This window comes from Pempheris klunzingeri, chromosome 23 (genome assembly GCF_042242105.1).
Source record: "Pempheris klunzingeri isolate RE-2024b chromosome 23, fPemKlu1.hap1, whole genome shotgun sequence".
NCBI lineage: Eukaryota > Metazoa > Chordata > Actinopteri > Acropomatiformes > Pempheridae > Pempheris > Pempheris klunzingeri.
In genome coordinates, this window is record NC_092034.1 from 14,172,014 (window position 1) to 14,197,607 (window position 25,594).

Consider the following 25,594-nt stretch of genomic DNA (forward strand, 5'->3'; position numbering starts at 1 on the left):
CGACACACGCGCAAACATGAGAACAACCTAAATTAAAGTACTCACGGTGGTTTTTCAGCTTCAGAAATGGGTTTGTTTTGCATGGGATCACTCTTGTTCTATATACCTCCGCAGCACGTGTGCTAACCACGCTCTCTCTCTCTCTCTCTCTCTCCTCAGAGGTGCCTCACCTTCATGAACAGGGGCTTTGCCTTCGGCCTGGTCAACCACTACATGTGTCATTTCGGTCTCAAAGATCCAAAGGTACATGCTCTGACTGCGTGGGCCAGCATCACTAAGACAGCCAGGCGTTCTACTGAAGGTGTCATTTGTTAAGATGAAAAGTGCCGGGGAACAAGAAGAAGAATAGAGGACCATAGTAAACTAAAAACACTGTTAGCCAAACTTTGTTCTCTCTATCTGTATCTGCAGCGCATTTGACTAACAAATTAAACCAACACAGACTGCGAGCAGGCTTTGTTTGAGAAGGTCTGTCAGCTGTGTTGAGGAAGATATCTGACCAACAAGGAGAACTATATTTAAGCGCAGAGGCAGTTGACATAAATTTGCATAATGTACATGTGGGGCATGTTTTCCACAGGTGCTGACTGAAATGAAATTTGATTTCCTGATGACTGCGTGCAACCACGAACACTTCATCCCTCTTAACCTGCCCATGGCGTTTGGGCGCACCAAGCTGCAGAGGGTTCAAGGTGAGAGTCGGATATGTCCGCCTTCCATCGACTGCATTATGCTTCCTAGCACACGTGTAACCACTGACTAGCTCTCACATGACCCCAACCCCTCACTGACCTCGATCTGACCTGCATCCACCCCACTGATCCCTCTGATAACCTGTCTGATTGTTTGGCATACACAGGGCTATAATTAAGCAGACGGCGAGTCACGCCTGCCTATCGTATACCTGCCTAACAAGTTTATCCAACACTCGCTACATGTTTTGTACAACCACAAGTGGAAAGCAAACAACTGTGTGCTGTGAAAATGCTGCATGGATTGTTTACAGTTTTACCCCCAAATCCTTTATTTTTTACCCACACCCCTCCCCCTCTCTGTTTTTTGTGTTTTGCTTGTGGTCAGATTTTATTACGTATGCGACGGAGCTTTTTGGCACTGTAGGTAGGTGATGCCCACCGCACCATACTGTACATGAACGCCGTACGCCAACAACCTGCACCTCCCTGTCCTGACCTGCACTAACCTGCCATCCTGTCAGCTCGCCTTTCTCTCTCACGGGGGCACTCATCCACTCCCACTCACTCCCACTCACTCAGCACAATGCTAATGCAAGGCCAACGCCCTCATGTGCCTGAGCCTGTGTGTTGTAGAGGAGAGGAGCTTGGCTGCCGTGGAAATCGACTGACCCTGTTTTCTTGATGCTTTATTGACTTGGTAGTTGTAAACACTAGAGGGAAACATCTTTCACGACGCCGCGTTTCTCTCTCTTGCTCTTTGTGTCTGTCTCTCTCTCTGCCTTGTCTGTCTCTGAATTTAGAGAGGCTGATCACAGATGATAACTCTGTTGCCAGGCCGCACTGCCTGATTTATTATTAACAAGGCGCTATTGTTAAGCTGTACGCCATTGTTTCTGTTGAAGCAGACAACTTCTCATTTCTAGTAGCATTTCTCTCTTAGTCCCGTTGATTCATAGCTCTTTTCTGTATATGCAGAATGAAAATGTCCAATGTTATACAATTCCCAATGTAACCAATGAGAAATGGATTGTCTTGATTCGTCCCTTTTCTGTGTGGTGTGGAAACATTCATGTTTGAATGAATGTGTTACGTGTTGAGATTGTGTTGCATATTGGTTTGCAGTGTTGCACTTTGTATGATTGAATGTCACAGTTTGCTTCTGCATTATATTACAATTTACTGAACAATCCTGATCATATTACAAATACTGAGTAAAATGTATATATAGTGAACTATATATATGAGACCAGCAGGGATTGGCCCTTAATCATGTCTTATTTGATATTCTGTGTAAGAAAACACATTTCAGAAGACTGGCTATCAGACTTTAGTGTTTCTCCTAGTCACTTCCTTCATCACTGACAGTGTCCCAATAATTTAATCATTCATATTGTTCTCAGCATCACTGCAGCCCGTACTAATGCATAGACATCCCCTTGTCTGGCCCAACCACAGAGCAGAGTCTAGAGTTCAGCCTGACGGAGGACTACTGCCGTAACCACTTCCTGGTGGGCCTGTTGCTGAGGGAGGTGGCCGAGGCCTTGCAGCAAGGGCCCGAGGTCAGACAGCTGGCCGTGAGCGCGCTCAAGAACCTCCTTATTAAACATGCCATGGATGACCGCTACACAGCATTCAAGGTGAGGGAGGATGGGGCGCTTGATCACGGGGGGGGGGGACAAGCAGATTACAGTGTGGTACAGTCATTGTTCAGAATAATTCAAATCTGGAGGATGATAGTAATATGAGAGAGTGTGCAATTAATCCACACAGATTTAGTTCAGGATATCCCAAAAAATTCACCTCATTATCCGTCCAACTAGGCCAGATTTCACCCAGATTAACTTTGATTAAGTTTGATTAAGTTTGCACTACAAGGACTCTCACTGTTCACTTAAGATTTACATCCAGTGCCAAAGGCTTTTTTTTTTTTTTTTTTTTGCACGTCATGTCATGTCGTTGCACACTAACAGTCAATGTTTGCAACGCAGGTTTGACACAGTGTGCTCACTTTAACAAGATATCGGTGTTTAGAGTGCGGGCTCCGCTGATAGCTGCTGGGGACAGATGGTTGTTGAGTAGTGTGCTAAGGGCAGGGCACCACTGTGTATTTACCATGAACCCACAATGCTCTTCTGTCATTACACGTGCAGTCATTTTGTCTGCCTGAATAACTTCACGGCGTGTCACTCGTCAGCGTTCAAACGTGTTTTATATTCAATGTTTCAGAACCAGCAGGCCAGGATCTGTTTGCTCTACCTGCCGCTTGTTGAGCTGCTGTACCAGAACCTGAAGCAGCTGTCCGTCCAGCCACACACCTCCAGCCCCGGGCTCGGCCTCAATGTGAGTCCCCTCGGAAAGCTGGATTTCATACACTGGGGCCACTTAGGGTTTTGTTTGAATCATCTTCATGCGGCGAAGATCCCAGTTTGACTCACAAGTTTTGCTTTTCTTAATATAATGAAGAAGAAGTATACACAGTCCAAGGAGTGTTACAAATCTTTCGTTGGACTCTGCATCTGGAAATGAATGCGTGTGTGTTTTAAGACAAGACAGTTCAAAATTCAACTGTAATTCGTCAGAGAATGTAATTGTATCGTCTGTACCCTGAAAGGTTTACTAGACTAAAACCTGAATTTAGTTTTGTTTTTTTATGTAGCAACGTACATCTGAACAGCAACACATTTGCATTCCTTCCATCTTGTGGTTTTCCAGGGATCCAGAGATGACCTGATATCAATGGGCTCCACAGACAGCAGGAGAATCAGCACTGCGATTGACAAAGACCACGGTACACTGCATGGTACATCTGGCATTCAGCCTCTTCCTGTTTACAGCTCCTCTGTCGCCACAGCTACACAGCAATATTCACGTTACACACAGCTCGACCCATTGGCAGCACTGCCACTGAAGCGGAATCTGTGTGCCAGACATGTGCCACTCAGACCGTCTGTCTGATTGTTGTTTGTTTTTGTCTGGCATTTGCGCCCCCCCAACCCCATCATAGCTTTTCACTCATCTGTGGCGATGGAGACGCTTTACTTTGTATATACCATTTGCCAGTGAAAAGCTTTTTGAAAAGCTTCAGCGTTAGATATTTAAAAGAGTTCTCCATCTACTTAGAACTGCATTTCCATAAAGACGGGAGCCCACAAGAGACAGATCGAAAAGAAACAGTTTTCTAAATCAAAGCAGCAAGAAGACGAGATATCCTGACCTCTAGTCTAGTATGACTTTTTCTCACATGTCCCAAAGTGCAATTCAGTAGCTTCTTTTCCCTGGTGATGTAACTAGGGTTAAGTTTTCAGACTTCACACAAGACTTTATTTAGCTGGATATTTGCCTCCTCTATGAGGAGTAAACTGATCTAGAGAGAGAACACTTTATTGTGCTGCTTTCTGTTGACATTCACAATACTGCACTGTGTCGGCTCCAGGTCTGAATGGCCATGCAGTGAGGAGAGAGGACTCCAGAGGCTCTCTGTTTATGGACCCAGGAACACCAGACAGCATTGAGGTGAGAACATTTCACATCGGGGCGATCCAGTTAACCACTTCATTAATGTAGCCCGGCACAGCCAGACGCATACTGGCTTTGCTGCCGTGTGAAGAGGTGGATTAGATGATATGATAGCATGAGGCTCATGCCAATTGACACAGTGTCCAAATCTGAAGGGCCTGCGGTCTCCGAACATGGGGTCAACATAACAAACCCCTCCGTGTTCCTGCTGTGCATCTGTGACACATTAAATGAGATGGAAATGGGATCACAGTTGGGCCGCATTAATCTTCATTTAACACACACCGAAGACTGCCATCCATTTAATGGAAGAGAAAAAGTTATTTTGGTCTGGGCCTGCACACATACAGAGACACCACATGTTAGTAGGTTTATGCTGGAGAAGGCACGAGCCTTCATGCTGAGTGTGAATCTGCTGTTTGGACATGCACTCACATGTTCAGTACAGACAGATTGTATTGTTTATCATCTCTATAAATACGTACTCTGGGAACCTTTTAGCACACTGGCTTAATCGTTCAAACTTTCTTTCATCGATGCATTTCGAAGTTACTTTGTTCCCTAATCTTGAATCATTACATAATCTAATGAGCAGATGTCCGCACTCGACTGCTTGCAGATTCCTGGTAGCTTCATTATGAAAACAACTAGCTAGTTTGATTCTCATTGATACGAGACAGGGAAGGGAAATCGGAGAGCATTGAAAGCTGCGTCGCTGCTTTCGGCTGTTTGATTGTAGATGCTGACAGTAAAACCTGTGTTTTTCTAGAAAAACAGAATTTTCTTATTAACATTGTGCCCAAACAGGTATCAAAAATCATGTCAGTGCAAACAACAAAACTGAACAAAGAACAATGCCAGACTTAAGATAGTTAGGTGGAAATTGACTAGTTTTGCTTGGCTGAATCAGCTTCTCCCTCCTCCCCATGAATTTTAATATCCCAACGGTAATTGTGTGTGTCGTCTTGTGTGTGTGTTGTGCTCTGTCCCAGCTGCAGAGACGTGGCTCCACCATGAGCAGCAGCCCCGCGCCTCCCGTCGGCAGACTGGGACAGTACGAGATCAAGGGCCTCCTGCTGTCCTTCCTGCACATTGTCAAGACCTTGTCAGAGGGTCAGTGATGATCTACAGCCACCCTGCACAGTCGGGCCTTCATCCACCAAACACAGGACATGACATCACTGCCCTCGCTGCTATTTTGAGTTAGAGCCTTTCCTGCATGGCTTGCCTGTTGCAGCGAGGCATATCCCATCAAGGAATTTTGGCTGACAGGAGCAGGAGCTATTTATTCAGAGCTGTCCTGACATGAAAGCTGACGGTTAAAAAAAAAAAACATCCATTAAATAGTTTAAATTCTTTCTGTTTGCCCCCAGACACTCTACTTGCCTACTGGAACAAGGTCAGCCCACAAGACATCATGAACTTCCTCAGTTTGCTAGAGTGAGTACTGGACAAAAAAAAAACAGTTCTTCACAACAGAATGGTCTGTTGCAACACATTCAAAATGACACTGTATAAATCCTGTGTGAAACCATACATCCTTTGACATGTCAAACATTGCTAAAGCCAACAGTCTTGCATCAGCTGTGTTGCGTGTTTGTGTCGTTTAATGCAGGTGTTGCTATTCTGAGCGTTAGAGGTGATTTGGAAAAATGGAAAATAGCTCCCGGAACTAAATCATTAAAAAAAAAAAGAAAACACAAATAAATGAATTTACTTTCGCTTTACTGTGGGGAGATAACGCATTGAACTACTTAACCCAGCAGTCAGATGGTATTCCTCAGATGCTGCAGCGCTGTGTCATTGCTCTTTAACCAAAACAGAGCATAAAAGCTTCTTGAAAGAATAACAGGACTGAAAAGAATAGGACATCCATACACAGTTCCCCTGCTCCTGCTCACATTTTCCATTATTTCCACTCTCCCTGCAGGATCTGTCTGGTTCAGTTTCGTTATATTGGAAAAAGGAACATTGGCAGGTAAGGCTGGAGGACCACAAACAATTTTGTCTCACCTATCATATGTGCTTTTTCTGTCCAACATCAGAAATATAACCCCCCCCTGCTTTATTCAAATTAGTTTTGAGGAAGTGTAGTTCTCAGTCGTCAGGTTCTAGATTTCATAGATATCTTTGTGTGGTTTGGTTAACCATTTCATCGCCTTCCTGTTCCTGAAGGACAGATGTTCTGTGCTGGTTTAATAAAACCGCTTACACACCTGCAGCTTTAGCTTGAGAGTTTCTGCAGCCGATGTCTGGCCTCATTTCCTTTATGTATCTTCATGTCTAATATTTCAAATTTCACTCTCTCTCTGTCTGCCGATGTGTATTTATTTATTTATAAAGGAGTCCGGAGGTGTGTGTGTCGAAGCTGTTCTCCTCAGACAGGAAGTCTCAGACGATGCCGGCTATGCGCTGCAACCGAGCCAGCCTCATGCAGTCTAAGATGCACCAGTTCAGCACCATGGAGGCCTCCCTCACTCTCAATATAGGTAACCTCACACTCAGGTCCATGTGCACAACTCTTAGGGGTTTGTTTTTCTAATCTGCAATCAGTAACCACTACATCATTTCCTGGTTTCATATTATGTGTACTGGCTTTAACAATTTTTCTCCTAGAAAGGCCTACAACAGTAAATGTTGTCCCCACCAACCATATGAAAAACTACAGTAACTGAATTAATACAGACCTCCCTATCAACTTGGTTCTTATGTTCTTCTAGTAAACTTACAAGTGGAAAACGTCAGCTTTGTGGCAGAGCAGCAGTTTTTCCAACTGGTTTTCCTACAAGTAACCAAGTCGAATTCATTAGTTTGGACCAAACAGTGTTGTTTCAGTGTTGAAACCCAGACGAAAGCCTCGTTTAAACATGAAACCACATTTGTCAGTTAGATCTGGAGAGCTTAAACCAGGTGGCAGCCACACGAGTTGCTAATTAGACAGAGTTGTGCTTAACAAGCACAAATACAGACACACACAGTGAGCTGCCTGTAAAACAAATATCTAGAACAAAGCACACAGTGGCGGCGCTACATTATGCGCTGCATCCAGGTATTGTTTTTTTTTTTTTCACGTGTTTGTTTGGTGCGTGTGTGTTCAAGGGACGGGGCCATCAGAAGCAGAAATCCACCATCAGGCTCTGCTGGAGGGCAACATCTCCACCGAGGTCTGCCTGAGTGTCCTGGATGTCCTCTCTCTTTTCACTCAGTGTTTCAAGGTCAGCGCACACACACACGCACACACACACACACTCAGACTGATGTATAAAAAACACGTCTATCGCCTCAAATGTGACTATATTCACTCATTCAACTCAAGCCAGTAAGGAGGTGTCTGCAAGTGCACTGTAGTGCCCAATTTGAAGTGAAAAAGATATGTTTGGTTGTGTGTGTGTGTGTGTGTGTGTGTGTGTGTGTGTGTGTGTGTGCGTGTGCGTGTGTGTGCGTGCGGCAGACGCAGCTGCTGGACAGCGACGGGCACAACCCGCTCATGAAGAAGGTGTTTGACGTTTACCTCACCTTCCTTAAAGTCAGCCAATCAGAAGCCGCCCTCAGACACGTTTTCTCCGCGCTCAGGGCTTTCATTAACAAGGTATGTTGGCACACGCACAGACGTGCACACGGTGTGAAGCGTTGCGTCAAAAGTGAAATCAGTATGGCCGAGACAAGACGCTGTGTGTTGGATGCCGCCCACAGCATTTTCCACACCAGTAAACAAACAGAAGTGACTTATGTCGCCACTTATACAGCCGTCCAAAACAACTGGCATTAATCACTGAGGAAAAGAGCAGATGCGTCGAATAAATATTTCTTGTTTCCTGTGTTTGCTGCTGCTGCTGATGCTGCTGCCTTGTACCCATATTCACATGCTGCCTCATGTATCTCATTCACAACTGTTTTTTTTAGACTTCTTATTTATGCACTTCTTTTTAGACGTGGAAGCAAGCCGATCTCAGTCTAGTGACGTAACACATGCTATTCCCAAGAGAGGAAACCCACCCTCCCCTGCCACTTCCTGGTGGGGGGGGGGGTGGGTATCTGGTGGTATCCACCGCTACCATCAGCAGTATCAGTTTTGGCTGCTTGTGCGATGAATCAGGGGAGAGCAGTGGGAGTGACTCTGTTCTGACATGTACTCTCACTGCAGAGTAACTGACAGTAAATGTCTCTCTGGAGCTGCAGAACAACCATGCTCCGACAGAGAGAGAGCTCCGACAGAGTATCAAAAAATGAGGGAGAAATACACATTGAGTTCACTTAAATCAGAGAAGTCAGCGCTTAGTGATCAGGGAGTACACGTTCATTACTATTGTGGATATGGTTTGCAATATTCTACCTTTTTTATTGTCAACAAATCAAATCCAATGACCAGTGTTTAGTCAAGGCCTGATATATTCTATTCCTGTCTGCAGTATTACTAACGTTTAAATGACTTCTTCCTTCATTATCACATCAGTGTAGTTCATTTTGACTCCCACATACACCACCCTACTGCCCAGCAGTTGGCTCACATGCGAAAATAAAGGCAAAAATTCAAGTATTCGAGCATTAAACATTTAAACTTACGAAACTATGAATGAATAGAAATGATTAAAGGACAATGAAATTGTGGTGAGTAAGACTTGAACACAACAGGGGAAGCAAGGAAGTAGAAAAGTACTGGCAGATGGTCTAACAGTAATGTACTTTTGATGTTATTTGTTGGCAATGAAGAAAATCCACCACAGAAATCTGCATTTTGCAATAACTTAAGTGCGCACATCTGCCTGTGTCTAGTCTGAAAAGCCTCGTCATGTTACCGCAGTTACTTGCATTTGCACACTTTGTGGCCCCGTGGAGGAAGTCTTGATCGAACAATCCATTACTCAGGTTAATGTTTGTATTCATCACAATTGTGAAATAAAGAGCTGAAATCAACTTTTGTCCATTCAAGACTAAATATTTATAAATATTTTTCAAAGCCTAATTGTATTGGGGCATTCAAAACTTGAATGTGAGTAGTAATCCACGTTTGTTCAAGTAAAAATGCAGACACAAACTCATTCCACTTGCTGAGAAGCTTCATAAAAACCGCAGACACATGAAATACACATTCTGAAGGACAGGCAGGAAGCACTGCAGGAGTTTCAGATTTCTGTGTTTTTACGGACACTGTTCCTTTCTAATGGCTCACTGCCAATGTCCCCTGCTGTCCTCTTCACACGCTTACAGCATCTTTCTAATCCTGCACCCGGCCCAGAATCTTCTATTAATACACCAACACTTTGTCCCGTCAGTTCCCCTCGGTGCTGTTTAAGGGCCGCGTGACGCTGTGCGAGGCTCTGTGCTGCGAGGTGCTCAAGTGCTGCGTCTCCAAACTGGGATCCCTGAGGGCCGAGGCGTCAGCCCTGCTCTACCTGCTGATGAGGAACAACTACGAGTACACCAAGAGGAAGACCTTCCTACGCACACACCTGCAGGTGAAGTGGAGCGAGTGTTGGCTTTTGCAATAGAGGGAGACACAGAGGAAACACGTCCTCCCCCTGAAGGCACGGCCTCTGTTCATATATGTTAAATACTCACATGGTGTCAACATTTACTTTGATGTTCACCCCTCCACGAACGCTCCTCTGAGCACTTCAGTTGCTTTCATAAGGCAGATGAAGAATGTGAAGAGGGTGTTTAAACAGGTGCTTAGTTCCTGGCTCCTCTGCTAACAGTAACAGAAAGCTGTCCGTGACTGTGTTATTTTTCCTCCTTTCATTTTCTTCTCCTCCTCCTCCTCTCTGTTTTTCCCTTTTGTCTTTCCCATTCTCCACCCCCACGTTTCATCCTCCCTTTGCTCCTTCTTCTGTCCAGATCATCATCGCTGTGAGCCAGCTGATCTCCGACGTGGCCCTGACCGGCAGCTCACGCTTCCAGGAGTCTCTCTCCATCATCAACAACTTTGCAAACAGCGACAAGGCCATGAAGGTAAAGCAGGGGGTGGCATGACTCGAGCGGGAAAACCAGGAAACATTACCAGTCACAGCTCTGAATCCGATATAACTGAACTGAGAAAACATCAAAACCCTAACACCAAGATAGTCAGATGGCTGATTTGGCGTCGCGTACATTTGTGTTGTATGAAGTGTTTCCATATAAGACTGACCTGTCCAAGCCGAGGGAGGATTCAACCCAGAAACTACAGAAAGCTTATCTGTGATCCAGCTCTGTGCGCCTGTGTTTATTATGTCTGAACACCAGCCATTAGATTTCTAAAAGACACTGCTCCCCATTGCGAGCCTAGATATTTGAGCGAGTTAGAAGGGAAAATAACCTCAGTTGGTGTCAAAGTGTAACATTAATCAGACTTATGTGAACGTGCGTCAACTAGTGGACTTGTGATATAATCTTAGGAATGAGCATATTATCTCTTGGTGATCAGTCAAGAATGATAACACCAGGGAAAACTTCAATTCAAACAGGGACTCAATTACGTAAAAGAAAACCCAGGACTTTATGTCTACACATTTATTACACAAATTAACAGACAGTGACAACAACGAGGTCCCAGCAGAAACAACTACACATGCACATGCTGACCCAGGAGAAGTATGCAGCAGACGAATGAACCAAATACAGATGAAACAGAAGCGATCGTCGCTGGAAGCAGCATCACTTTGGTCAGGGAGGCCAATTAAAAGTGTGAATTATCCCCGTGAGCTGAAAGGAAGTACTCGCAGATGTGGAGGTTCTGACCGCTGGCTCGGCTGCGTGAAAGCAGAAGTCCTCTCCTGTCCTACGTGTTGCACTGTGACTGATTTGTTAACACTGCAGATAGATATGAGATGAAGGTGATAAGTGACACAGAGCCGTTTGGAGGTTCAGTGGTGTAACTGTTGAGAGGTTTACTGGATCTGATCATGTTTTCACGTGCCTGCATGTGTGTGTGTGCGCTCTTCCCCGCAGTCCACAGCATTCCCCTCCGAAGTGAAGGGTCTGACTAAGCGGATCCGTACAGTGCTGATGGCCACGGCCCAGATGAGGGAGCACGAGAAAGACCCGGAGATGCTGCTGGACCTCCAGTACAGCCTGGCCCGGTCCTACGCCAGCACCCCCGAACTGAGACGGACGTGGCTTGACAGCATGGCTCGAGCGCACCTCAAGAATGGAGATCTCTCTGAGGTATCAACAGGCAGAACAAACCCTGGCACACTCATTATTTTTATTCTCCAAATAATGTGCACCAACAGGACAGGCAAGTCCTGGTTGTTATATCACCAACTCACTTTCACAATCTCCTGTCAATTATTTTCAACTGTGATAGCCCAAGACACAAAAAGGGTGTTCAGTGATGGGGGAAAGGTGAAATGAGAAGGTTGTGGCTTTTAAACACAACATTTAAATGCTCAGCTGTCAGCAGTTAGAGTTGAGGTGCCCACCAACACGTCCGCTTGGTGTTTCGCCTCGCTATAATTGCCTTACTTCCTCTTCGATGCCCGCTTACGATCTGGCCTGCCGCACAGCCACAGGTCAAAGGTTGATGCCCAGAAAAGGCCCCGAACACAGCGAAGCAAGAAAACACAGGCAGAGGTCAGCGGGATGTCTGCAGACACACACACAGTTCTAGTGGGTCATAGGTGATGATTGAGTGGGTTTATTTTGCATGAAGTCCCACTCATCCTACCTGTAAGGGTATTTTTAGTGTCGTGAAACTTGTTTCAGCATGCAGTTGGGACAGTAAAACTAAAAAGAGGTCATCCAGTTGGAGTACTAGAGAGAGAATTTGCATTGGAACTGCCCACAATTTCAAGGAAGCATCTTCTACTGTGTTGCTCCTGGTACACCGCCCAAAGATCACAGGCTGGATAAAACACTGTACTGACATAACAGTACAGGATAAAAAACAACCTGGAGCATTTTGTGGTGTTAATGTAGCATTTATTCAGTCTCAAACATTAATCGGAGAAGGGCCAGAGCAGGTTTGCCATTTTTTATCATTGTGATGCTGCAACAAAAGGATTTCTGTTAACTAAGAAACAAACATTGGTTGTTTCCATGTCTACAAAGGAGGCTGATACAGAATAAAAGGTTGGGGGTGACGCAGAGCTTGAGAATCTGGGTGGTCCTGTTTTATTTTTTTAGCTGATTTTCAGTACACGCAAGGCTAAGAGGACTTTTCACAAGCAGGAGAGACAAGATGGCAAAATCTGTCCTAAAACATTTCACTTGATTTATTTCATAATGATTTGTTTGTTTTTATCTGTTTTATATGCCATTTTTTCCTCCCATTTATTTATTTTTTATTCTATTTTTGTTTGTTTTTTATCTTATTCATTTTACACAATTCTTTAATAATGCTTGTACACAAAGAAAATTTAATTCAAGGCCCTTAAAATCCATTTAAAGGGACTCATAAAACAAACAGGAAAACAGAGTCATGTCACTATCACTGCTCATTAGTAAAGATGTATAAGCCTCAGTATGGGATAAGCGACACACTCACAACTGTGGGTTTCCCATTTCAAGAGTGGAAAGCTGCACCTTTCCACTCTTGGTCCTGTTTTGCTGCTGCAGGAATGTTCTCTCATTCTGCTGATGTTTGTTGTTGCCTCCACAGGCGGCCATGTGCTACGTTCATGTGGCTGCGCTGGTTGCAGAATACCTGCATAGGAAAAGTAAGGCCCTCTACACACACACACACACACACACACACACACTCACATATATAAACAACGCTGCTATCTACATTTGTGACTTACACATTTCCTGTGCCAGTATGCAAAGTAATAGTTAGCTGCCTCCACAATAGTAATAGTTAGCTGCCTCCACAATTACACTGTGAGGACAGACCATACAATGTACCCAACCTCACTGCAAACACACACACACCCTTTATTACAGTATTGTGGTGCGGCAGGAAGATTTGCCTGCACTGGTGATTAAAGGCGCGGCAGTGTGTTCACTGACCGTTGTTAGATACGGCATGCAAACACTCCACATGCTGGTGTTATTAGATCAGCACGCTGACATCTAGCAGCCTCACAATGCAGCTTTTTTTCTATTGGTAAGTTGTATCTAATGCACAACCTGCTGTCAAATCATCCTCTAAACAAATGTGAGTTGGTGTTTATCTTTCGGCGCCACAGTTGGATGACAGCTAGCGCTTACCTCTCAAACATTTGTTTAGCATGCACAGCAGGGTGTGTACACAGAGCCTCTGTTTTCCATTGTTAACGTGCACTAATATTTGATGTCTCCCTATAACCCCCTCTTGTAACAACATATGTCAGCGTATATTTTGTCTATTTGTTTATATTTTTGAGCAACAAAGATTCGGATTTCCGTGAACTTTCGCTGTTTTTGCAGCTAGATGTTGAGATGCTGCTCCTGTTACAACCTCAGAACTTTACATCCACGAAACAGTACAGCATTAGGAAGAGGATTTTCTTTTGGGCGTCAGTGCGAAGCAGTTCTCTAATTCGTCTCTGCTGCTCCTCCATTAGAATTGTTCCCCAGCGGCCTTGCAGCTTTTAAGAAGATTACCTTGAATATTGAAGAGGAAGCCGCCATGAGAGAAGACACCGGGATGCAAGATGTCTATTACACCGAGGTGGGGCCATCTGCACAGGATTTCTCATTTCTCATTTGCTTAAGACGTTGCGAAGTGACCCTGAAAAATGTAGGCAATAGTTAGTCAATCTGGACATCACAAACAACAACTGACTTCATTGTCATTCTCATTGGCTGGTAACAAAACTCTATACTTTATATATACTATATATATTTTATCTTGAATGTTTACCCCTTTTAGATTATTTCATGTATGAATGTTTGTGTTTATTTTAAGATAACTCAAAGTTAGGTATCAAAATACTATTGTTTTGGTATCGTACTGTAATTTGTATCAGTGCTGAAAGTACTGAAAAAATTGAAAATGCTCTTATCAGCTCTTATCCTAATATGAATCATATTTGTTGATCTGATGAGTTAAACACATAAAAAGAGATCTGTTATTTTATTTTCTGCCAACCTTTAGGAAGTCTTGGTTGAACACTTCGAGGTGTGCGTGGAGGCACTGTGGAAAGCCGAACGCTATGAGCTCATCACGCACATTGCCAAACTCATTATCCCCATCTATGAGAAGCGGCACGAGTATGAGGTACCGTAGCAACGTCCCCACACACAGATATGCTGCCACTGTTTCTTGCCTTTCTTTGCAAAGTGATGTATCAACATCTGAGGATGCTTAGGAGGCCAAGGAACCACACAGATGTAAGCACTTTGGTTTGCAGAAACATTTTCTTCGTGTAAATATTTTTGTGTAAAGTTTCCACTCCTTGGCTCCTTACACCGGGGACGCACAGGAGGCGGAAACGCCACGATATGTCAATACTCAGCAGAGCAGTAGCCTCGCTGTACTTCTCAACAAGCCATTCTGCTCCCCTGCTCTTTTCTCATCACCCATAGAGCTGATCCCTCCCTCCCTCAGTCTGTCGTACACATTTAATAGGGTAAGAAAACATGGAGAACACAGTTTGGGGCCCATAGTGTTTTTTGGGCCATTTGGATGGACCCCAGTGAGAGAACATGTTTTTGTTATTGACAAAACTAAAAGTGTCAAAATATTTCTTTGGTGATGGTTAAGGTTAGGGTTAGTGTTTTTTAGTTACAGTACACATTGGCAATAGAATAACAACATAATGTATTTATATTGTCTATCATAGATTATCTGCAAGCAGAGAAAATGCACGAGACGGCGAAATCATAGCATGATTAATCTTAAACATGGGTGCAGAGAGGAAGCGATCTGTGCTTCTGAACGGGCAGACTTGTTCACATGCATTCACAGGATTGGCATCTTCATGTGACGGCACATAAAATTAGCAACAGCCAAATACCAGTTAGACCATTCGAACCACATACTTTCAGTGTCACTCTCATCTTTTTGGAATACAACATGATTGTTATCAAATGCCTTTAATAGAACAGAGCATCAAGTGATCATTCCATCCATCCGACTTTTTTCATTGCCTGTTTATCCTGGTCGGGGTCCCGCAGGCCTATCACAAGAGACAGCCTGGCATGTTCTGTGGGCAATTTAGAGTTTCCAGATCCTTTCAGCAAATAGTTTATATGTATACACATGTATAATCAATTATATATGGTAGCCTTATGCACCCAGTGACTCATTTCTAGTCACAGTGTATGTATGTATGCATCGATGTGAACACAGGAAGATTACATATGCTTTTTGGGACATTGCGAAACTGAAATGCTAGTGCTTCTTTCTGCATGCCCTGCCCTCAATCTGAAGCAAGCTGTCTTCTTTTTTGTCCAGAAACTAAGCCGACTGTACGACACCCTGCACAGAGCCTACAACAAGATAATGGAGGTGATACAGTCAGGTCGCAGGCTGCTGGGGACCTACTTCAGAGTGGCTTTTTATGGACAGGTGAGGTCAACAGGCAGCCTCAAAGGCTAGATTGGTAAAGGTGCAAGTGCAATGAGCAGCACACGGCCCCTGTTTGACGTGCACCAACATGGCATTTCCAAATGCACCTGGCACACCGCGCTGTGCTGTATGGGAAAATGTGTGGGTAAGATGGTCACTGTGTCATCATGTCTCAGGTAGCACGTATCTGTCTACACCCTCCCCAAGCCAAACATAAAATCAGCATTGATGAGCAGCGCAGTGCACGAGAAATACAGCCTTAGGAGTAAGTGAGAAATCAATTTAAAGAGGTAATATTAGTGTTTCCAAAACGATGTTGTTTTACAGCTAGAAGTACAAATGGGCTGCATGTGGCTCTGTATTGTTTAGGTAGACCGAGACAAGAACTTCCAGTAAAGCAACTGCAGCTGTACAAATACAAAGCAGGATGTCTTATTTTAATGAGTGAATAACAAACATAATGTAGTGCTATCTGCACAGGCTGACCATGGGTCCTTATAAATCTCAAACTCACATTAACTAATGGAAAGCCGTAAAAAGTATTAAACGTCTTAAAAAGGCATGTATTGAATGCTGTAACACGGTCTAAAATCCACTTATTTAGTGTTTGACAGAGTCATCCTGTTACAGTTCAGCTCTGCCTCTGAGACAATTGTAGCGATTAATATCATTAAGGACAAATATATCATTTTCATATTAATAAACACATTGCAACAAATGTCCTTTAACTGAACTAGTTATCATCATTTTGAACGTATACCTTAGACCTGACAGCATGTGTATTTATGCAACTGTTTTCACATTTGATCATTTTTATTGCAATAATTGGCCTTTTAATAAAACGGTGGATCCCCAGTCATTTTGTAACACGAGCATATGTATTCTGTGCAGTGCTTCTTCGAAGAAGAGGACGGGAAGGAGTACATTTACAAAGAGCCCAAGCTCACTGGCCTGTCTGAGATCTCCCAGCGGCTGCTGACGCTCTACGGGGACAAGTTTGGGCCAGAAAACGTCAGGATAATCCAGGACTCAAACAAGGTGAGGCAGATGGAGGGAGGAGGGAAATGAACAGTCTTGATGTCTTGACTTTGAAATGCAGTCTAAAATGAAAATAAGTCATTTGGAATTAAAGCCCTGCTCCTGTGTTTATTAAGAAAATACCATTTGTTCAACTTAATGTGGGAACTGTTTAGTTTCTCCTCCACAGAGTCCTTGTGCAGTCTTGGCTTACAGGATGAATATTGATTTCTTTGACTACTTTCATTGTGTTGGCTTCAGAATGAGTCAGGGGAGGTGGATGAGGCAGCATATGCTGTCATGGCCAAGCGTTTGAAGAAGGCCCAGTTTACATTGTTCATTACCGATCTCCTTCCGGAGTCAGTGCTCCTGTTACTCTGGACAATCCACGGAACACACTGGACAGTTTCCATGGGGACTATTTCTTCTGCTGTAGCTCCGTAACTGGGACATTCATGTTGCTGTTGAATTTTCTAAATGTCAGAGGTGTTTTGTTATGATGTTTGAGAGGCTAAGGTTGCTAATGGATGAAATATTCATTATTACTCCGACATCCTCTCTCAACAAGTCAAGGGCCGTGTCCGTTAAGTCTCATGCATCTCACCCAGTTCTCTGACCCTTTGTGCTTTGCATTCATATTTTATCGCAGGTCAACCCCAAAGACCTGGACCCCAAGTTCGCCTACGTCCAGGTGACGTTTGTCAAGTCGTACTTTGAGGAGAAGGAGGCACCAGAGAAGAAGACGGACTTCGAGAAGTGCCACAACATCAACCGATTTGTGTTCGAGACGCCTTACACGCTGTCGGGCAAAAAGCACGGTGGCGTGGAGGAGCAGTGCAAGAGGAGGACCGTGCTCACAAGTACATGAAACCCCTTCGCTCACCCGCACCTCACTGTAGCGTTAACGGTTATGGGAAAGCAAGCCAGTTAGCCTGCCGACGGGCTCATCAAACATGTGGCACAAACTTCATACAGCCTAAAGCTGTGGAGATGAGACAAAACCAAGACACTGTTTACACTGCATTAATAATGCATTAATAATGGCCACTTATTGCCTTATCTGTACATGTGTGCAGTGCTGTTAGCTCCTATCTGGCAGTAAACATTAAAGCATCTGGTTTCTGTAGCAGGTGACAGCTGGATGTTAGGATCCCTCCAGCTACATCCTATTCAAATCTTATTTATTCATTCATTGACCTGCACCACCAGTTGAGGTTATCCCTCCCTGATGACCCAGCCTCTCTTTGCCTGAGCCCAACTGTACGCCCTAAAGAGCTGATACCCACGACAGCAAAAACAATGTCACTCGTGTTTCAGTTGGTTACATCTGCATGCATGACTCTGTCAGTTTTTCCTGCCCTCTCATCCCCAGCTGCCAACACCTTCCCGTACGTGAAGAAGCGTATCGAGGTGGTGGGGGAGAAACAGGTGGAGCTGAAGCCGGTGGACGTGGCCATAGATGAGATGAAGGCGCGAACGGCAGAGCTGACCAAGCTCTGCTCCAACCAGGAGGTGGACATGATCCAACTGCAGCTCAAACTGCAGGGCTGCGTCTCTGTGCAGGTAAAGGTTTCCCCCACGGACACAGCAAAGTGAAATAAAAAAATAAAAAAAATCTTCTTTCACCCGCTGCACAGAGAATCACTCACTTTCTATTTCTACTTGGTAAACTGGACATCCAGTGTTCATATATGAAGGAAACAAAAAGTTCAGTGTGTCAGTGGCGAAGCGGAAGCAGATTGTTATCTGCACTGATCAGAGCATAAGAATGTGCAACACTTACAGGCATGTTTTGCTGCAGGTGAATGCAGGTCCCATGGCCTACGCCAGAGCTTTCCTGGACGACAGTAAATCTAATCAGTCCGGCAACAAGAAAGTAAAAGACCTTAAAGACATTTTCAGGTACACTTTGTCTTTATAACTAAATGACTGCTTGTTGATTCTTCTTTTAATTATTCTGTGCTTTTGCCTTTCATAGCTTCTTCCTTCTTTATCACTTTTTATTTATATTTTATAAGTGATCGGAGAATCTATTAACTTTGTGGTTTTATTTGAAAAACTGCAGGCGTTTTGTCCAGGCTTGCAGTATGGCTCTGGACATAAACGAGCGTCTGATCAAAGAGGACCAGTTCGAGTACCACGAGGGCCTGAAGGCCAACTTTAAAGAAATGGTAAAGGAGCTATCTGACATCATCCACGAGCAGGTAACGTTTCTCACCGTGAGCTCAGCCCAGATAACAACAATACGTTTTATTAACCTGAAATGATCTTCATTGGGACCACACCCCGACCTCACCACACCCAGACACACACTTTTTTCCTTGATTACTCATATGGTTACATCTGCTTTGATGTGGTCAGAAAGGTTGCTGAAATCAATGCAGGGTTCATGCCACTCAACCACCAACAATCACATCGTTATCACTCTCAAACCATAAGCAACATTTTTGTCTCTGCTGCTCACAGAATTACAAAATGGCATTTAGAAAATTCAACAGCAACATGAATGTCCCAGTTACGGAGCTACAGCAGAAGAAATAGTCCCCATGGAAACTGTCCAGTGTGTTCCGTGGATTGTCCAGAGTAACAGGAGCACTGACTCCGGAAGGAGATCAGTAATGAACAATGTAAACTGGGCCAAATCAAAATAGTTGCTGTAGATAAGAATCATCATTTGCAATTTGAATTGTGGTGTCCATTGCCATATTCTTTCAATCACACAACCTAACGCACCAATAATGTAAAAACTTTAATTTTATTGTGCCGATAATTACCTTGAGGAAGTTGAAGTTCATTGCTCTCTGGCTTATATTTATAACATGCTTAATATGCAAATTATCCCAAAGGGGCATTGGGCCTAAAAAAGGCAACATGCAGAAAAACCTGAGTGATCCACTTTAAAAGGGCGAGCACTTTACTGGCACGGAAAGAGCCATTATCACTGCATTAACGCTGCTGGCTATGTTTCATAAATACAAGCCTGAGGTCAAGACTTTGGCCTTGCCTAATGTTTCTAAAAGTTTTCCATAATGTTCAGCAGCCACTGTAATGGAGCTGTGGTTGTCAGGTTGCTGAAGTTCTCCCCAATACGTCTTGATCTTTTATGTTTAACGTGGGTCATGGGCACACTTGAAGGGAGTGCTAATGAGTTGCAGTGGGAAGCCATATTAATGCGGCGTCCAGGAAAACAGAATTTTCTCATGAGCGTTTCTTGGAAAAAGGACTGTGTCACACAAGATGACTCTCTCCACCACCCACTCCTTAAAAGCCTTTGTCTGTAGTTGTAAACTAATTCCCCCAAGGGTGAATGTAAAAATGAGTTTGCTTCACAGTGACGTACAGACAGGACGTTCGTAACCTGGTTACATATTTCACCATTTCTCATCAGGGTTGTGTATTTTGTGCTCGTGCCGTCAGTAGCATTTGCCAAATGTCTGTATTGCAGCACAGTCACCACAGGTGCCGGTGTGCTGCCAGACTTACTGTGTTACTGCTCCTGCTGATGTCTGATAATGCTCTGGCTGCTCTGACTTAACCAAACTAACTGGTCTGACTTTCTCTCTCCAATGTGCTGGCATAGCTGTAAGGAAAAACAGGTAACGTGATCGTGCAGTGTGTTCAAGCTCGGGTTGTCTGTTTGTCTGTGTTTTGATACACACTCATCATGAATTTGCACTTTGTTAGTTAAATTCTCCCAAACTTTTTGTGCTTAAATGTGAGGGTAATCTAAAAAAAACAGCAACAGAATGGAGGTACTATAAAAGTGGCTGGCCTTAATTATAAAGTGAGAATCTTAGAGAATAAAGCATGCGAATCTTAGTATGGCATCCAGATGTTGACAGTTGTTTTGGCAGACATTTGGCAGTCAGTCTCATACATACACAAACATAAAAAAGTATTTACATTGTAGAATGTGGCCAATGCTGGCTCCACAGATGTCGATGAAGACATGCAAATGTGAAACACCGCGAATCAGATTAAGAATCCGTACATGAGAGCTTTGTGGTTCGGGATGGAACATTTGCATGTGAAAACTACTTCCTGCTCGTAGATCTAATGCACCCTCAGAGCAGAATACTGACAAACAAGAATCCCACCCAGGTTTCTGCCGGCGCTCACCTCAGTTTTGCCCCCTGGATCCATGTCGCTTTCTGCTATTTCAGCATCCTAGTTATTTCCCTCTTTCACTTCCAATCATATATCATCCCCGTTTCTGCATTATTCTAGTTCTCCATCAGATCTTCCAGAGTACCTCGTCTCTTTCCTTTTTATCTGAAATGTTCCCAGCGATGTTTAGTTGGGGTCTGGTTACTGTCTTGATGCATCTTCAGGGAAGATCCCATCTATGGCCACACGTAGCAGACTTGACCCGGGTTTATTTTTTCTCAGACATTACACAGACAAATGCCTGTAGCCTCGAAACAATGCGATTTTTCAGGTTGTTGCAAATTAGATTACATTTCAAACAGAATTTGATTCAAATTAAATTCCACTCATATCTACGTACATAACACAGTGTCCATCTGCATAATTTAGAACCAATATAGTTGTGATTTCTAGCACACCTACTTCATCTAAGGAATAAATCTGAAGGGGTCAAAAACACTTGATGTATAAAGGCCGACGGCTTTACATTCCATTTGTATTGGATTACTCTACTGTATTATTACTCTACTGTATTATTGCTCTACTGTATTATTACTCTACTGTATTATTACTCTACTGCATGTGTTGGCATCAGCAGGCTCAATCTGGGCCTTTTAATAGTTTTATACCCTGCAGGAGTTTCATGAACTGTGCTGTGAGCCTGTATCTACCTGTTTACATTTGCTGCTCTAAAAACAGTGACTAGTGGTACTTTCAGTGCTGCTGCACAGGCTCCTCAGAGTAACTGGAATAAATGCATCTCCAGTTACAATACACTGTGGAGCAGGACTGTAAAGTGGCCATGTTGCGGCCGCACTTCTGAATTGGAGTATCAGGCTGCCCCTGTGGTTGAGCATGCAAAGACACATCCAACCTGCCCATGGAATTCATTGTGTGTGTGTGTGTGTGTGTGTGTGTGTGTGTGTGTGAGTGACACTCATCCTGTGTTTCGCTCTGACCACCAGATCTATCAGGAGGACATGATGCGCTCGCTGTTACAAAACTCCCTCCACGTGTTCCGTGCCATCAGCGGGACGTCCACCGACCTGGGCTGACCTCTGTCCCGCCGGCCTCCCTCCGCCGCGCACCCGCCCTCATGCATGTCCTACCTTAAGGGTCTGAATTGGACGATAACAGAGTGGCTCTTCCTTTTTCCTGTCTGCCCGGCTACGCTTGCCCACACAGAAGAAGCCATTTAGCTATCTTCATTATCTCTGCTGGATGTGCAGTGGATGGGCGGACAGAGAGCAGCAGTATTTCTCAGAATGTATCGCAGCAAGACCAACTAAACGTCGGCATGTCAGGTTTAGGTGTTCAGGCTGAGTCATGCTAGGCTGCACTGCACTTTTTTTCTGCCTTTGCAACAAACTGCAGGATTGACTGTTATTTCTTTGGAGGGAGATGCTGTACTAAAGCAATCTTTTCTGTCCTCTCTCTGCAACGTTGCCCCTCAGATCTATGCAGGACATCTCACTCCCTCCAGAATGAGTTTTTACAAGATAAATGTGTTTGTTTTTTTTGTCCTGATATAGTGTTTTGTTTGGCAAGGCCTTAATGTTGGGCCAGCATGGCGAGCAACTCTACCGGTTCTGTCATAACCAGACCAAAAGCACTGAGACACTCTGTCAAACCAAGAGTTAAGTGTTGAGAGGTGAACAGATTGTCTTAAACAGATCAGTCACACTTAAACAGCAGCAGCTAATAGTGAGCATCAGGGCCAAAGTTACCACCCTGTTTGTTTAGTGACAAATGTAAAAGTGTCTCAGTCTGTTCCAAAGTTAAGAGAGAAGACAAGACAGACCTCAGGGTTGAATTAAAGCTGTTTGTTCAAGCTGCTGTTAAGAACAGTTTGCTTAGCTTAAAAGTAGCTCAGTGGCATCGTAAATGTAAGCAATCAGTCGGTGATAACATTGTTGCAGACTGCACCAGAGGTAATGAATAATGTCAAAGCAGAGAAGAAAAAATTATGATGTTAAATTCTATCAGAGCTGTATAACAATCATTGAAGCAGTATTCTCTACGGGCTCATTTTAAGTCAGAGACAGGATCCGAGGACACACTGTCAACAGCAGCATCATAATATTTACTTCAGGTGTTCCTCTCGTCTGGGTTAAGATCCAGTGCCTTTCTGCTCTGCCTTCCGAAAAGACTGTCTTATCTCAAGTAATAAGACCTCCATCACATGCTGGTTATTCACAGTATTTCACAAGTGCTACACTGTAATTAGCAGATAGATCAATAATATTTAAGCAAATGTACATAATTTGGTGTCATGCTGTAAAGTGAATTCTGTATCCCTGTATGTTTGTATGTACTGTATGTATGTATTTATATTTAAAACATTTTGGACTCTTATTCAGTCCAGGTCTGTCCTAGCAGAGATTTTTTGTTTCCAATTTTATTGCATTGTATACTGAGGTGCAGCTGCTTGTTAAACTTACTTTGTAAAGTCTTTTTTCCAATAAAACCTGGAAGGAAAAAAAAAAAAAACTATCGAGAATGTTTTCTTGACTTTTGAAACAGTGGCAGAGAAAAACATTTTCTCGACATCTGGGCTACACCATCTGCAGACGAAGACTGTGCCATACGATCGAAAGCTCCAGAACACGAGGAACCATGAGGGTACCATTTCAGCCTGCGTTAGAAAGAAGTGGGCATTTCCAAGGCAAGGCAAGACTTTTTACAAACTTGCAGGAGGACCCTTTAAGCTTTCTCTCGTTTGCAACTAATGGTCTGAGACGCAAATCTGTGAAAAACTGACTTCTTGAGAGAGTTGCTGTGTGGACAGTGAAAACTTGCTCACTCTATTCTTCAGTAGATCCATCTTGACATTCATCACTGAGCGAAGCAGCTTGTCCCACCAGTTTGGCCACTCTGTGCTCTCTGTTGCTGCATTGAACCATTACCACACACACAATCAGCATAATGATTGATAGACTCATTCAGAGCCTGACTACTTCCTGGAACAGTGGCCAGACTCTTGAGACTCTTGAGACTTGGGTTGTTGCGCTCAGGCTCACACGCGCCTTCAGGAGCAGAGCCACACGGGCACGTAGCTTTTCACTTCACCACGCTGTTTTATGGACGGTTGGGTGACTTTAGTTGGAGATACCGAGAGCAGGGACTTGTGTAATAACCCCACTGAGTCACTTATTCCCGGGCCACCACCTGAGCTTTCCTCCCACACTCACGCCGACTCCGCCCCGCCGTCCCCGGCAGAGTGAGCGGACATCGCGGATCCTTAGAGACTGGAAGGGTGCGTTTGGGGACCTCTTTGGTTTATTTCCCTTTCCCCCCTCCCCCTGTTGTCCCCCTCTTTAATGTGTTTTTCTTCTTTTTTTGTCTTTTACATGCTGTCTTCGGGGTTGGTCCACTGTTTACAGTAACATTAACTGCAACCCTTTTTTAAAACGACAAGAGGACGCGGAGGGAGCCGACAGACGACAGCATGACTCGCACTCGTGGGATTTCTTCCTTCCTAACCTTCCTAACCTCCATGATAATGGTGGTCCACACCAAAGCAGGTAAAGGAGCACTCATTACTTGGTATTGTATTAAAAATAGAAATGGGATAAGGGTGTAGCCTGCCTCTCTCTCTCAGTCAGCTGGGACCGCTCTGCTAGCTTGTAAAACCAAAGTTAATTTAGTCTTAATGACGCACTTCTAACAGGATATCACATGAAAGGTATTTTTTCGTTCGTTATTCTGGATTTCCTTCCAGTTTACGCTTTATTTACTAACTAATAATACAATGACCTTGTTCTTTAATTATTAATAATTGTGAATAATGTTGGGAGGCTCTGTGTGTGTGTGTGTGTGTGTGGCCTGCCTCACCTGTAGTTACACCTCGTTCATGTCAGGTTGTTGCAGAACACATTGCGAGTCATTACACGTTTTCCGCAAAGAAACTCAGGTAAATGTAGGGGGGGAAGTCGTATTGGGACCACAGAGAGTATTTCAAAGACAATTCCATATTTCTCAAAGGCTTTCTTGTTGAATTTGAATTAAAAACAAAACAAAAAAAAGCCCGTGTTTAGTTTGGCTGCGCTTCTATTTTGCATTTACGGTGCAGATGTTGAGCGCACAGCCGCAAACAAAAGGCGCAGTGAAACACTGGCAGACTAAACATGATGTATTCACACTTGTTATCATACATGTTTGGCTGTCATGATAATCTACTGCGGCTGTGTGTATTCCTGTGGTGTTAACAGGAGAAGTGTTGCTGTGATGAAGAGCCTGAACTCATCTCGGTGGCACCTACCGTGAGTGAGGAAGAGACGCGCAACAAAAATATAAACTGCGTCAGTTTCGCCCCCGCAGTAGTCCCCTTGACATCAGTGTGTGGTTGCGTCTTTGTTGAGATTCAGCCGGAAATGATTTGTCTGTTAGGATGCATCACCAAATGGAAACTTAAGGCAAACATCACTTCTGTTTTAAGCTTTATAAAACCAGTCAGTTTAACCCGAAGTAAAACAAATAAGCAGCTGGAGCCCAAATTCAGTTCTCCTGATCAGTGAGCCTGTTGGGGTTCCTTTGGCCTCACATAAACCCTGAACATGTGAGATGATGTCCTCTTTTTTTTATGTCTTGTCCCACAGATCGCTTCCCTCCGCCCACAGCGCTGTCATACAAGTGGCTGGACCCCTTCACTGTCAACGTTTCCTGGAGGAAGCCCAGCAGCCTGCTGGATGGCCGTCAGGTCCAATACAAATACCTCTATATGAATAATGGAACAGATAAGGTAGGAGCCATGGTGGGACTGGGTACCCAGTCTTGAGTATTTCTGCAGAATTACCTGTGCTTCAGT

The 25,594-nt window shown here is 44.0% G+C and overlaps 1 protein-coding gene across 2 annotated transcripts in view; it reads left to right on the plus strand.

Moving 5' to 3' along the window:
• The window catches only part of dock11 (dedicator of cytokinesis 11), a 51,871-nt gene extending 28,622 nt beyond the window's left edge, over positions 1–23,249 (plus strand). Inside the window, exons 29-54 of one of the 2 annotated variants that reach the window (XM_070855308.1) lie at positions 160–243; positions 581–692; positions 1,081–1,119; positions 2,151–2,332; positions 2,922–3,035; positions 3,408–3,495; positions 4,129–4,208; positions 5,204–5,324; positions 5,585–5,651; positions 6,142–6,189; positions 6,555–6,700; positions 7,311–7,426; positions 7,663–7,800; positions 9,485–9,667; positions 10,047–10,160; positions 11,139–11,354; positions 12,790–12,847; positions 13,676–13,782; positions 14,209–14,331; positions 15,511–15,624; positions 16,516–16,662; positions 17,291–17,501; positions 18,014–18,204; positions 18,443–18,543; positions 18,707–18,845; positions 21,753–23,249. In XM_070855308.1, coding sequence (XP_070711409.1) covers positions 160–243; positions 581–692; positions 1,081–1,119; positions 2,151–2,332; positions 2,922–3,035; positions 3,408–3,495; positions 4,129–4,208; positions 5,204–5,324; positions 5,585–5,651; positions 6,142–6,189; positions 6,555–6,700; positions 7,311–7,426; positions 7,663–7,800; positions 9,485–9,667; positions 10,047–10,160; positions 11,139–11,354; positions 12,790–12,847; positions 13,676–13,782; positions 14,209–14,331; positions 15,511–15,624; positions 16,516–16,662; positions 17,291–17,501; positions 18,014–18,204; positions 18,443–18,543; positions 18,707–18,845; positions 21,753–21,842 — 3,129 coding nt within the window. In that variant the 3' untranslated portion in view covers positions 21,843–23,249. The remainder of the gene's footprint in view (positions 1–159; positions 244–580; positions 693–1,080; positions 1,120–2,150; positions 2,333–2,921; positions 3,036–3,407; positions 3,496–4,128; positions 4,209–5,203; positions 5,325–5,584; positions 5,652–6,141; positions 6,190–6,554; positions 6,701–7,310; positions 7,427–7,662; positions 7,801–9,484; positions 9,668–10,046; positions 10,161–11,138; positions 11,355–12,789; positions 12,848–13,675; positions 13,783–14,208; positions 14,332–15,510; positions 15,625–16,515; positions 16,663–17,290; positions 17,502–18,013; positions 18,205–18,442; positions 18,544–18,706; positions 18,846–21,752) is intronic. The other variant, XM_070855310.1, reaches the window with a different exon arrangement.
• The last annotated feature ends 2,345 nt before the right edge of the window (positions 23,250–25,594 follow it).